General features: G+C 36.7%; 1 protein-coding gene across 1 annotated transcript in view; it reads left to right on the top strand.

The window, feature by feature from the left end:
• Nucleotides 1-14,084, top strand: part of Herc6 (HECT and RLD domain containing E3 ubiquitin protein ligase family member 6) — a 54,045-nt gene that overhangs the window by 22,874 nt on the left and 17,087 nt on the right. The window contains exons 11-15 of the mRNA XM_047567000.1: nucleotides 394-487; nucleotides 4,499-4,685; nucleotides 8,385-8,539; nucleotides 10,672-10,800; nucleotides 11,343-11,450. Of these exons, the coding sequence (XP_047422956.1) occupies nucleotides 394-487; nucleotides 4,499-4,685; nucleotides 8,385-8,539; nucleotides 10,672-10,800; nucleotides 11,343-11,450 (673 nt within the window). The remainder of the gene's footprint in view (nucleotides 1-393; nucleotides 488-4,498; nucleotides 4,686-8,384; nucleotides 8,540-10,671; nucleotides 10,801-11,342; nucleotides 11,451-14,084) is intronic.

The following is a 14,084-nucleotide window of genomic DNA, read 5'->3' as shown; positions in this document are numbered from 1 at the left end:
ACGTTTTCAGATCTCATACTCAACATAAAATCTTACTAGAGTTGGGGATATAATTTAGTGCTTGAGTGCTTGCCTGGCTTAAGTACCTGTGTTCAATCCCCAGCACTGGGGGAAAAATTTGATAATAGTGTAGCTCAAACTTGATGATACAACTAATATAGAGGTAATAGCCTGTTACTGTCTTTTAACAAGAAGAATATAAAGTTTGTAAAATTTATTGTGTCATGTAAGTTGATTATTTTGAAAGGAGGCAAGATAAAAGTTTATATTTTATTTGTCATAGGTTTGTCATAGATATATTTCTTGTCAGTATAACAAATAACATACGAAGTTCAGAAATATCCTTTTCTATCTGTTTACATGTTGTTTTTTTCTTTAACATTCTATTCAAAGAGGAACCGAAGAAAGGATTTCCATTGATGTGGACTTACAAATGGCAAGAGATATCTTCAAGAAGATAACAAAAAAGGAATGGATTTCTTTCATGGTAGTAGCCAATACTTACTCAAGAAATAAAATAGGATTTCTTTATAGGAATAAATATTACTACAGTTTAGTTTTGTGGGGAGCTGAGTCAGAGACTTGGGACTGGAAGAGGGGATACTGTTCATTATGAAGATCCTATATTTGGGGGCTGGGGAGATAGCTCAGTCGGTAGAGTTCTTGCCTTGTAAACACAAGGCCCTGGGTTCGATCCCCAGCACCCAAAAAAAAAAGATCCTATATTCTGGACACTGTATCAGGTGCTACCATTCATTTTCTTATTCAACCCTAAAGTGTACAATGGACACAGTATTTTTATTTTCTGTATGAGAAAAGCAAATATTTGGGAGTCTCTAGAATGATGCATGAGAAGAGCGTCAGTTTGGGAAGCAGGGTAGTTTTGCCCTGAAGTGGTGTGTTCTCTACTTTGAGACAAATCTTAATATATTTGAGATAAATCTATGCTACTGATCCATCCCTGCTTCTCTTTGATTCACATTTTCTTTACCTATAAATTCATTGCATCTTTAAAGTAAACTACTTTATGATTGTGGATTGAGTAGGGAGGACAACATTTTCTCTGCCAATTTGGATTCAGGAGTGGGTGGGACAAGGGGCTGCAAATTAACAATAGGCAGATAATGAGGATGTCCTAGTACTTTGGGACAACTGTAACAGAAGACCATAGTACCATAGTCTAGGGCTGGGGGTATGTAGCTCAGGGGCAGAGTGCTTGCCTAGCATGTGTGAGGTCCTGTGGTTCTATCCCCAACAGTGGAAAAGAAAAAAAAATTAAAACTAAAAAGAATACCATAGTCTTTTAGTCTATAAGTTTATAAACAATGAAAACTTATTCTCAAATTTTTGAAGGCTGGGAAGTTCAAGATCAAGGTGCCAGCAAATTTTGTGTTTGATGGGGGCCAACTTTCTGATTCATGGAGATTGTATTTTTGCTTTATCCTCATGTGGTAAAAAGGATTTGGGACTCAGTCTTAGATCTGATCCCATTAGTGAGGGCTCTGCCCTTAAGACCTAATCACCTACAGGAGCTTCTACTTTTTGTTTTTTGATACTCAGGATTGAACCCAGAGGCACTTTACCACTGGGCTATAATCCCAGTCCTTTTTATTTTTCATTTTGAGGCAGGGTCTCACTAATTTGCTCAGGGCCTTTCTAAATTGCTGAGGCTGCTCTCAAACCTGGGATTCTTCTGCCTCAGCTTCCTGAGTCTCTAGGATTACAGGTATGAGCTACCACTGCTTCTTAACACCGTAATATTGGGTGATAGCACTTGAACTTATGAATTTTGGGGAGACACATTCAGTCTCTATAGCACAGGAGGAAGGAGGACAAGTGGCATTCACACACATTTGAGGACATTTGGAGAAGAGGCTCCCTGAAAGCTGAGGGGTAGGGTTTATGTACTAACTCAATAATGGAAAGGAAGGGGAGAGCAAAGGCTTGTGTGGAAAGAACAAAGGGGCTTCTGTGGTCCAGATGGAAGGCATGATAGTTTGTGGTCATGCTCATTGATGCAGTTTCTCATACAGGTGCCAGTCCTGAATGGCTTACCTCCCTCCTGGCACTATAGCTCCTGGAGAAGGGACTTGTGAAAGCTTCATTCCCAAAAAATCTCCATTTCAGTCAAAAGGGAAACTCCACAAAGGACATCTTTCTATATCATTTAGAAGGGAACATATGCATTTAGAAGGGAAAGGAGGAGAGTGTTCTTTACTATAAGATACTGGTTTTTTTTTTCTGAGATGAAGAAGAGTAGATGTTATAAAGTACATTTAAAAGTAAATTTATTTAGGTGATATGGGAGATAACTTGGGGTAGTATTCCCAGTGTGAATTCTGATGAATATTGGTTTCCTGGGCTCCATGGAAAGGGGTTCTTAATAAAATCACTTTGGGAATGTTGCATACTGTTCCAGAGTCATGATGCACATTAGTAAATCCAACATTCTACAGTGTCATACACTGAAAGAAATCTTTTTTCACCCCGTTTTTCTCAGAGTTGTTGACTTCGTGATGTTATTTTTCTATGTTTACTAGTATTCCACAGAAATCGTGTTCTTATTAGACATGTGCAAAAATGAGTCATAGGGATATTAGTGTGATGAAAATAATTTGTAACATTTCATGGTTTATTTTCACACATATTATCATATTTAGTCCTTATGACATGTATAGGCAGATACTAGAGTTAAAAGAATATTGATCTGTTAGATAGAACAAATAATACTACCTGTTGTGTAACAAAAAAACTTCCACATCTTGGGGGTTTAAAACAATGAAGATTTCTTTCTCATCATTATTCAGTGAAGGGTGGGGACAGGAATCACCTCTCACAGATTCTTCCTTAACACAAGCTCCTTCAGAAGAGTCTCTAGAGCCAGGCATTGTGGCACACACCTGTAATCTCTGATTTGGGAAGCTGAGGCAGGAGGATCACAAGTTCAAGTCCAACCTGGGCAATTTAGCAAGGTCCTTGGCAACTTGGTGAGACCCTATCTCAAAAATAAAAAATAAAAAAGGATGGGGATGTATCTCAGTGGCAAAGTACCCCTGGGTCCTGGGTTCCATTCCCAGTACTAAAAGAAAGAATAAAAGGGGAAAAAATCAGGTGTAAAATCCTCCCCCACTGAATCTCTAGTATTTGGCCTATGTACACTCACAGAAGTTTTAGGGGCCATTTGTCAGCTAGGACTAAATCACATGGTCCCACCTAAATGCAGGGGAATCTGGGAGAGTTCATCCTTTTGTGATCCCAGTAGGAAAATGAGTCAGATCAGTGAAGCGAACATATATGGTCTTCTCACTGGGGTAGATTTTAGGTCAGAGAGGTCTGGGTATGCAACCTTGATTTGTCACTAATTGAATGACTTCCTTCCTCTACTTTTAACTGAGTATCTACCTCATCTGTGAAAACAAGGTTAAAAAAAATAAAGCAAAAACTACTTTACACAGTTATTAATAAGATTAAATAAAGTGATTTATATGAGATCACCTGACACATGGTGAGACCTTAATAAATGCTTGACAAATATAAATATCATACACGGGCTGGGGGAGGCTCAGGGTTTGTTTGCCTGGCATGAATGAGACTCTGAGTTTGATCCCCAGCACCGCACACAGAAAAAATTATTCCCACTAATATACGTTATTATATATGTTCTACCTTTACTGTTGTTTGTTTGGTACTAGGAATGGATCCCAGGGGTGCTACACCATTAAGCCGCATTCCCTGCCTTTTTTATATGTTGAAACAGGGTCTCCCTAAGTTGTCCAGGTGGGCCGCAAACTTGTGATCCTTCTGCCTCAGCCTCCTGAGTAACGAGGATTAGATGCATGTGCCACACCACACCTGGCTATGCTCTACCTGAAAAGTTCACCTCTGGGTTAAATAAATAATATACAAAATCAGAGCTATTTTTGCTCTGAAAATTTTCTACTGATATATGGGGAGGAAGAAGGAAGAAATGGATTGTGTGTGTGTGTGTTGTGTAACAGTTTCACATTCCAGTAATGGAAATATTAATGTGACCTATATAAATGATGTTGCTCTTTTTTTTGTTGTTTGTTTGCTGAGAGGGTCTCACTGAGTTACCTAGGTTGGTCTTGAAATGGTGGGCTCAAATGATCCTCCCACATCAGCCTCCCAGTAGCTGCAACTACAGGCATACCTCTGCACCCAGCTACAATATTGCTTTTGGGGGGCTTTGTATTAGTTTTGGAGTCACAATTCACTCAGTATGACCATGGACCTGTAATTTCACTTTATTTCCTTCATGTTCCCTGATATAAAATGGGGAGATGGCTCTCACAAGTACTACCTCAGGAGCATCTGGAATATAAGAATAATGGAGTTTCACCAACAGATTTGAAAAAGAGTAAACAGCTCTTTCAATTGAACTTGGTAGAATGAAACCCCTGGTCCCAGAGCTTATGTGTCACATCACTCTCTATCTAATATAACCGGGGCCTTTTCCCTGATCCTATGTTGACCACAGATGACTGCAAGTCTCCAGGATAATCTGCTGAGAGCTCTCCCATGCCATTCTCCACACCAGGAAGCTCTGTCAGTTTTTCTCCTTCTCCCAGAATGCCCTGTGATGCAAGATTCTCAGAACCAGAGCCTGGTGGTTTCATTTGCAAAGGCCATTTGTAAAATGAGTAACCAATCTTTACAAGTCCTGAGTAAGTTTTATGTCTGTATATACTCAATCGAGAGTCACTGTCTGAAATAGAAGTGGTAACAAATTTTGGATATAAGATTTCAAAATACACATATATATGAGTACATGGTATGGGAATTATTACAAAGACTAATCTAAAGCTATTATAACCATTACTCTTATCATTAAAAGTAAATGTAGTCCTTAGACTTGGACATGGCTTTGACAGCTATAGAGTGTCCAGTCAAGATAAATCCATGCTTTAAAACTTTTTATTCACATTGTTTTGAAACTTTAGACATTTTGACCAGAGGTGATGAAAAAATGAATGCTAATAAACTTTGATATTATTGTTTATGTTATTCAGTATCATAGAATGTATTTTTACAATTTTAAGTTAATGTTGAAGGCCTAAAGCTAAAAATATACAAAGGATATGTACAGTAAAATATAAGCCACCCAGTGCCCCTCCTAGAAGGTGATTATAGTTTCTTATGTAAACTTCAAAATATATTCTATGCATATAAACATAAAGAATCCTTTGTTCATTCTTTTATTTTTATTTTTTAAAGGAGGACTTAGACCCCTTTATAGTTTAGTTACCTTAACAACTTAACTACCTTAACACCTTACAAAGGTAGCTCCCACTCTGAACTCTCACTAGTCCCCATCTCTTAAAAATCCAACCACCTCTACACTGCCACAGTGAAACCCAAGATTCTACCACAAAGGCCATTGGGGGCAAGTCACATCCAAACAGTAAGACTAATTGAAGAGTATTCTACTGGGAGATGTACTATGTATGGTTTTTTTCTACTCTTTTGCAATTATAATAGTACTAACATGTACTTTTTTTTACACATATAAACTTACACATTTGGGAAAATCTTCTGAAGTCAACTACAGGATCAAATTGTATGTACATTTTTATTTTGAGAAATTTTCAAATGAACTTTCACAGAGGTCAGCGCTATGATGTCACTCACCTTTCAGTGGCTACAGTTCATGCAGTTGTTTATGTAAATTGTAGCCCTGGGATTGGTTAACAAGGCAGGCTTGACAAGACAATGTAACAGTGTAAACTTCATCAACAAATAACAACCACATATTTTTCAATGGTATCATCAAAGTTTGATCTTCACCATCCTGAAAGAAAAATCTCTTAATTTAAGTTTGAATTTTTATTATGAATGAGGCTGTGCTGGTTTTCTTATAGCTCAGATCCATTTGTGTCATATTTTGTGAACTAATGGTTATTCCCTCTTAGCCTTTTTTAAAAATTGTATATTAATGTTTTTTGTTTTACTGTAGAAGCTTTTTAACTATTAAGGCAATTAATCCTTTATTAACAAAATTAATTGAAAGTATTTTCCCCATTTAGGATTTTTTTGTTTGTTTGTTTTACTGTGTTGTATTTTTGCCATGTAAATTATTTTTTCTAATTTTTTATGCAGACTGCTATAATAATATTTTCTTCTATTGTTTTTGGGCTTGAGGGTTTTCTAGGTTTGTAAAAATCCTACCTCCATCTGAAATTGTTAAAAATGTTCATGCTTCTACTATAATTTTTATTATTTTTATTTTTTGGTACTGGAGATTGAACTGAGGGGCCCTTAACCACCGAGCCACATTCCCAGCCCAGTTTTTTGGGTTTTTTTGAGACAGGGTCTCCCTCCTTGACTGAGGGCCTCACTTAGTTGCTGAAGCTAAACTTGAATTTGTAATCCTCCTGCCTCAGCCTCACAAGGCATGTACCACCATGCCTGGCTTATTTCTTTAAATATATTTTTATCTTACACATCACAAAATAATTGTAGAAATTTATAGGATACAGTATGATACTTCCTTTTATTTTTATTTTTGGCAGTGGGGATTGAACCCAGAGGTGCTTTACCACTGAGCTACATCCGGCAGTCGTTTTTATTTTTTATTTTGAGACAGGGTCTCATTAAGTTGCTGAGGCTGGCCTCAAACTTGTGATCTTCCTGCCTCGGACTGTGGGGTTGCTGGGATTATAGGCCTGTGCCACTGTGCCCAACACAGTCTCTGCCTTGTCAGTGCAGTTATACGATGTGTAATGTATGATCGGATGAGAGTAACTGACATTTGATCACCTCAGACAGTTATCCTTTCTTTGCATTGGAATCATTCAATTCCTCTCTACTAGCTATTCTGAAATATTTAAAATTAATTGTTGTCAACCATTGTTGTTATCCTATTGTGCTTTACAACATTAGAAGTTGTTCCTCCTATCCAGCTGCACCCCTGCACCAGCTGTCTTCTCTCCATAGCCCCTCCCCTCACACCTCCTGGGCTCTGGTAGCCACTGTTCTATTCTTTACTTCTATGAGATCAACTTTTTAGCTTCCACATGTAAGTGGTAATGGCATTTTTGTCTTTCTGTGCCTAATTTATTACTTCACTTCACTAATGTCCTCCAACTCTATCTATGTTGCTACAAATGGCAGAATTTCATTCTTTCCCAACTATAATTTTTATTATTTAATTTTTAGGGAGTGGGTACCACGGATTGAACTCAAGGGCACTCAACCACTGAAGTACATCCCCAGTCCTATTTTGTATTTTATTTAGAGACAGGGTCTCTCTGAGTTGCCTAGTACCTCGAGGTTGCTGGCTTTGAACTTGTGATTCTCCCGCCTCAGCCTCCTAAGACTCTTGGATTTCAGGAGTGTGAGACCGTGCCTAGCTTTTATTATTTAATTTCTTATGTTTAAATGTTTGGTCCATATAGAGTTTATTTTGGCTAAATTTTTTTTTCTAGATCAGTTTTCAGTTGTCCCTACACATTTATTAAATGATCTGTTTCATTCTCATGGATCATAAAGTCTCCTGTGTATTTCAGTCCTTTTATGGAATTTCTATTCTCCTGTGTTGATCTGCTTTACATGTATCAGTGTAATATTGTTTTAATTACATTAGTTTGATCATGTAGTTTACCAAAGGTAATTTATTTTACCATTTGATGGAGTTGTTTTATAAGATTTGTCCTTTAAAGGTACCAAAATCCAGGTTTTAATCTCAGTAATATTTGGATGTAGTTATTGACTGTTTTTAAAATATCTGTATATAACAGTAGCTCATAAAATCTAAAAACAGATATAATACTCTTTCATTTTTTTACAGATTAAGAATGAGCATGAGGCTGGGGATATGGTTTGGTGGTAGAGTGTGTGCTTATTACATGCCAAGTCCTGGGTTCAATCCCCAGCACCACCACCAAAATTTAAAAAAAAAAAAAAAATTGATATAAAAGTGACCTTCAATAAACAATGTGTTTACTCACCTATGCATTTTTTTTAGATTTTAGAAACTTCACTTTGAAAATCATGAAGTCAATGTAAATATGAACCACCAACAAATTTCTCCAAATCCTGAGTTTGAACTTTTAATTTTTTTTTTTTTTTTTTTTTTTTTTTTTGTGGTGCTGGGGATTGAACCCAGGGCCTTGTGCATGCAAGGCAAGCACTCTACCAACTGAGCTATCTCCCCAGCCCTGAACTTTTAATTCTAATGATACTTAATCAGAAGATCTTTTCCCCTCACATTTGTAGATAATATCCTTAGAAAAGATATTTTATGGGTTATGCCCTCAGAAGTGGAAAATATTATCTATTTCTTACATTATAGAGCCCAGTAGAAACTGAGGGATTTGGGAGTTGAGAGGACCACATTTAGCATGGTTGATTTTTACACCCCTCAGAAAAGTGTTGGGCATCAGCAGAAGCATCTTCTCTGAACACGCTGGTCCAGATGCTTAAAACAGCTATCGTCTCTCAACTGCTTTTACCCACTACAATGGAGCAGAGTCATTTAAATTTTAAAGCACTTCTAGAAACGATGAAAGAAGTACATAAGGTAAGGTCATCTAAAGGAATGTATATACTAATTTATTAAATAACCCTAAGTTATTAAATAACTGATATACCTCTTTGGTATATCAGTAGCTTTTGGAAGTGGTTTGCAAGAAGAATTTGGAAAAGTTCGGAGATGTAGATTAGCAAAACCCTAGAATATGGTAAGGTAAGTGGAGCATAATGAGCGATTCTACTATTAGTCCAAAAGACCAGAATGCCAATAGGAATGTAGATATTAAAGACTGTGCTCATGAAACTCATAATGCAGAATGCATTTAGTCTATTTCCAAGAGTCTCCATAATCTTTACAGTTCCAATATTGCTCAAAAGTCTAAATCCAAAGACTCTTCTGAGACTCAAGGCAAATTCGTAGCTATGAGATCTTGTATAAATTAAAAAAAAAATTTACATAATCTATGCCATTCCATGTTGGTACATATTTCCTGTGTTAGATAGCTTTGGGTAACTGTGACAGAATACCTGAGGGGGAAAAAAGACTTAAAGGAGTGTAGATTTTTTGTGGCTCACAGTTTCGGAGGTTTTGGGCCATGTTTGACTGGCTTCATTGCTCTGGGCCTGTGGCAAGGCAGAGTAACAAGGTGGAAGGGCAAGGGTTTTAGCTCAGTGGTAGAGCACTTGCCCAGCATGTGTGAGGCACTGGGTTCAATTCTCAGCACCATGTATTAATAAATGAATAAAATAAGGTCTATCAACATCTAAATATTATATATATATATATATATATATATATATATATGTGCATATGTATATATTTTTTTTCTTTAAGATGGAAGGGAATGGTAGAACAAAACTGCTCACCTCATGGCTGCCAGAAAGTAGAGAGGTGAGGGAGGAAGGGCCAGGGACAAGATAAACCCTTCAATGGCATGCCTACAGTGATGCACTTCTTCCAACTAGGCCCCATGTCCTCCAGTTTCTGCCACCTCCCAATAGTTCATTCAATTATGAACCCATTGATAGGACTAATCCATTGATGAGATCACTTCCTGAAAGCCCTACCTCTAGACATTGCTGCATTGGGGACATTTCATATCCAAACTATAATGGTGTAGAAAATTAATATTCATTAGTTAGTCAATAAAATGTCAGATTTGCCAAATTAATTGTACTTTTGTTTTAGAAAGACTTTCTAGTAAACCTGAACCCTTGGGATTTTTATCAGTCTCTCTACCAACCCATTGTGTGTACTTTTTCATTTCTATTTTTTATTGGTGCATTATACATGTATATAATGGTGGGATCATTGTACATATCTGTACATGCTCACAATATAATATAATTTGACCAATATCATTCCCCAGTATTTCCCCTTTCTCTTTTTTCTTCTCTCCCCCCGTCCCTTTCTGCTGCTTTCCCTTCATTTTTCATAAGTTCCCCCACACACATTTCTTTTCCTTTTTCCTCTTTGAATTTCTACATATGAGAGAAAACATAGAACCCTTGACTTTCTGAGTTTGGCTTACTTTGCTTAACACAATGCTCTCAAGTTCCATCCATTTTCCAGCAAATGACATAATTTCATTCTTCTTTATGGCTCAATAAAACTCCAATGTGCATATACACGGTATTTTCTTTATCCACTCATCCACTGATGGGCACCTAGGCTTGTTCTATACTTTGGCTATTGTGAATTGTGCTGCCATAAACGTGGGTATGCATGTATCACTGTAGTAAGATGGCTTTAATTCTTCAGTTATAGATACAGAGGAGGGGTATACCTGGGTCCTATGGTGGTTCCACTTCTAGTCTTTTGAGGAATCTCCATACTGATCTCCATAGTGGCGGTACTCATTTACAATCCCATCAATAGAGTAAAAGTGTTCCTTTTTCTCCACCATCCCTTTATCATTTATTATTGTATTCTTGATGGCTGTCATTCTGGCTGGAGTGAGATGAACTCTCAGTGTAGTTTTGACTTTCGTTTCCCTAATTGCTAACAATACAACGTGTTATATTTTTGACAATACTTCTTCATGAAAATTGGAGAAACGATAGGTCAGAAAATGGAATTTTATAGAATTCTACTTCATTGTCAAGAAATGTATTCAGTATGTACACACTTATCTGTATATCATAGAATAAGTCATTTATTAATAGAAAATGAAATTCCAGGTCACGTTCTGTAAGAAAAATAAATCTAACTGTCAACTACCAGAAGATACTTTCCACATAAATGAGCTCTCTGACCTGCTGGACTTCCATGCAGAGAGACAAAGACTGTTTCTTCAGAATAACAACCTGGTAAGCATAACATGTTCACTTGTGAATATGTTCATACTTTAAAAGAGGACATCTTAGTAGCTATGTACATATTCTTTGGATGAGTCAAGATTTTAAAATTTCCTCAGCACAGTGCTGAATTTACTAAATTAGATGATCATTAAAATCTTAAACATCTTTCACTCATAAATGTATTTTCTTAGAAATGTGTTCTAGGGTAATTTGATTTTTTGTTGTTGTTGTTGTTTTTGTACCAGTGATTGAACTCAGGGACACTCAACCACTGAGCCACATCCCCAGACCTACTTTGTATTTTATTTAGAGACAGTGTCTCACTGCATTGCTAAGTACCTTACTAAGTTGTTGAGACTGACTTTGAACTCAAGATGCTCCCGCCTCAGCAGTCCCCCCAACAGCCACTGGGATTACAGGTGTGCACCACTATGCCCAGTGGTAATCTGGACTCTTAATAGATTCCAAAAGCATAGTGGGAAATAAGGAAATGAGGTGAAGGAATGGATTTTTTCTTTTAATTATTAAAACTATTATCTCTTTGTTTTTAGGTACCTGCAGAAACCCCCAGTCCTGTTGTTTTCAGTGATTTTCCATTTATCTTTAATTTGCCATGCAAAATTAAATTATTGAAAGCTGATTCAGAAATTAAAATGTTGGTATGTATGTTATATTAGTCTGGTTTTTGGTGCTCTAACAAAATACCAGAGACTATTTTGTAAAAACAAAAAGGTTTATTTAACTCAGAGTTAAAATCAACACAGAACACCAAGCTTTTCATGAATCTTTGGGGGACACACAAATCAGATCCAAAGTATAGCATATGGCCTACTTTTTTGTTTTGTGAAATTTCACACACATATTAAACAGAGATAATGAGGTAAGGAACCCCAACACCAAGATGCAGTTATCTACATTTTGCCAGTTTTTGTTCTTCAATCACTTTTCTTGTTTTTATAGCTGTTACTATTTTTTGCTGGAATATTTTGCAGCAAATCCCAATTTCTTCTCACCTTGCCATACTTTACTCCACTATTTCCGGTTGACTCTCTTGCTTATGCTGAGGTTCATCAGTGGATCACTTGGTTACCACATGATTCTTTCATTTTAATGTTTCCCACCAATCTTTTGAACTTTTATACAGATAGAAAATGATTAACAATTTCATCCTTTATTTTTTAATATGTCATATTTCTAATATTATTAATTCTACCAAAGTCATTAACTGGAATTCGGTAAAGAATTTTTCCTCTTCAGGAAGGACTATTCGGTTACCCTAAAATTAAAAAACAAACAAACAAACAAAAAATTCACCTGGGAAAGTACTGTTTACTGTTTAGTACTGTTAAGTGTTGGATTCTGTAGAGTCATACCAATTGATGTTCCTGCAGCAGCGTACAAAATGCATCTTTCATGTATTATCATCAGTGCTTTGTGATCTGTGATAAGTTAAATCACATTTCAGTTTTAGTGTGTATTTCTCATTTAATTTCCTAGTCCTCACTTTTTTAGATAAGATCTGTTGTTTTTCTATTGTGAGAAATACTAAAATATCTAGTAAGCTCATCTTTTCCTCTCCAGTCTCTTCTTCCTCTATCCAGTTTTAGTTAGTAATGTGTCAGTCTTTGAATTTTTATACCCCCTTTAGCTTCTTGGACTTGGATTTATAAACCCTGTCTGATATGCTTTTAAGTTTTTTGTTTGTTTGTTTTTGGGGTTTTTTTTGTGGTTCTGAGGATTGAACCCAGGGCCTTGTGCTTGCAAGGTAAGCACTTTACCAACTGAGCTATCTCCCCAGCCCTGATATGCTTTTATTCCCACATAATGAGTTTATTCTGTTTTCCACTTATTCTCACCCTCTGCTCCTTTCTTGTAGTTATATCAGTCTCGTGTAATGTTTACTTAGTATTTTGTTTCTTTATCGCCACCAGCCTTAGTTCTGTTAGGAATACATAATGCTCACCCCTCTAGACATTATGCAAAATATTTTCCTAACACTTTTTGATTGGTGAGGTTCATTTTCTAAGTCATCCCTTAAGAGAGGTTCGTATCCATTTATCTATGATGTTTAAACTTTAAGACTCACAGGAATCCCAAACCCTGCTTATTACTGACTTCTATTAATAATTCAAAGGAGCTGTGTGCAGTGGCACATGCCTTTAATCCCAGCATATCAGGAGGCTGAGACTGGAAGATCACGAGATCAGTGCCAGCTTCAACAACCTAGCAGGTCCCTAAGCAACTTAGCGAGACCCTGACTCAAAATAAAATATACAGGGGTTGGGGAGATAGCTCAGTTGGTAGAGTGATTGCCTTGCAAGCACAAGGGCTGTGGGTTCAATCCCCAGCACCGCAAAAAAATAAAATAAAAATAAAAAAATTAAATTAAATTTAAAAAAATAAAATAAAATATACAAAGGTTGGGGCATAGCTCAGTGGTTTAAGCACCTCTGGGATCAATCCCCAGGACTAAATAATAGTAATAATAATAATAACAACAACAATTCAAAGGATACTAGCCCTCTGGGTGAAACAGAAGTTTGGGATGCCACATCACAAAAGGAGTCATTTTAGTTATAAATCATATCCTATTTATAATCTATCAATTACACACTAAATTACATGACGTTTCCAATATACCACGGCATGCCCCCTTAGTCACTAAATTCCAGATTTATTTACAATAAGCAACTTAGATAAATCCTGCTAATCTTTCTGTAAATAAGGATACTCCCTCTAGTTACTGTTACTAGTGTCTGTCATCAGTATGTTTATATGTAAGTTTGACCACATCATTTCTGTTTTTATTTCCCTAACATCCATGGTAAAGGGAAAAAAATAAATTAAGTCTTTCCTTCCCAAACCCAACTTCTGTGCAAGTCCTTCCATCTGTAGTATTTTCTCTTCAGTGTTCCTCTCTGTCTAATTTGTCTACTGTGTTAGCAAGTAGTTGAGGGCACATTGCATATGATGAAGGATCTGCAAAGAAAACTGCCTGTCATAGTTCTCATGGGTGAAGTTGGAAAGCAGTCTTCACAATCCAGTTCTCCAAAGAAGAAATTATGTACAGAGTCAAATCTGTAAGCTTCAACCTGGATTGCCAATTTAAATGTGTAAACATAGAAAGGGAAAATCAATATCTAGGAAACAGAAATAGAGAAGCTGGAAAATAAGATACAAGTTCCAATCTAGTTCTTCACTAGGTAGGAGAAGGTACGGGCACCTCTCCCTGCTATAGTCAGTGGAAGATGTCACTGGCCACTGTCACTCAGAGCTGTGGAACATGCTGCTCA

This window comes from Sciurus carolinensis, chromosome 10 (genome assembly GCF_902686445.1).
Source record: "Sciurus carolinensis chromosome 10, mSciCar1.2, whole genome shotgun sequence".
In the NCBI taxonomy this organism is placed as follows: domain Eukaryota; kingdom Metazoa; phylum Chordata; class Mammalia; order Rodentia; family Sciuridae; genus Sciurus; species Sciurus carolinensis.
Note: the sequence above shows the minus strand (reverse complement) of the source record. Positions and strands in the feature narration are given on the sequence as shown.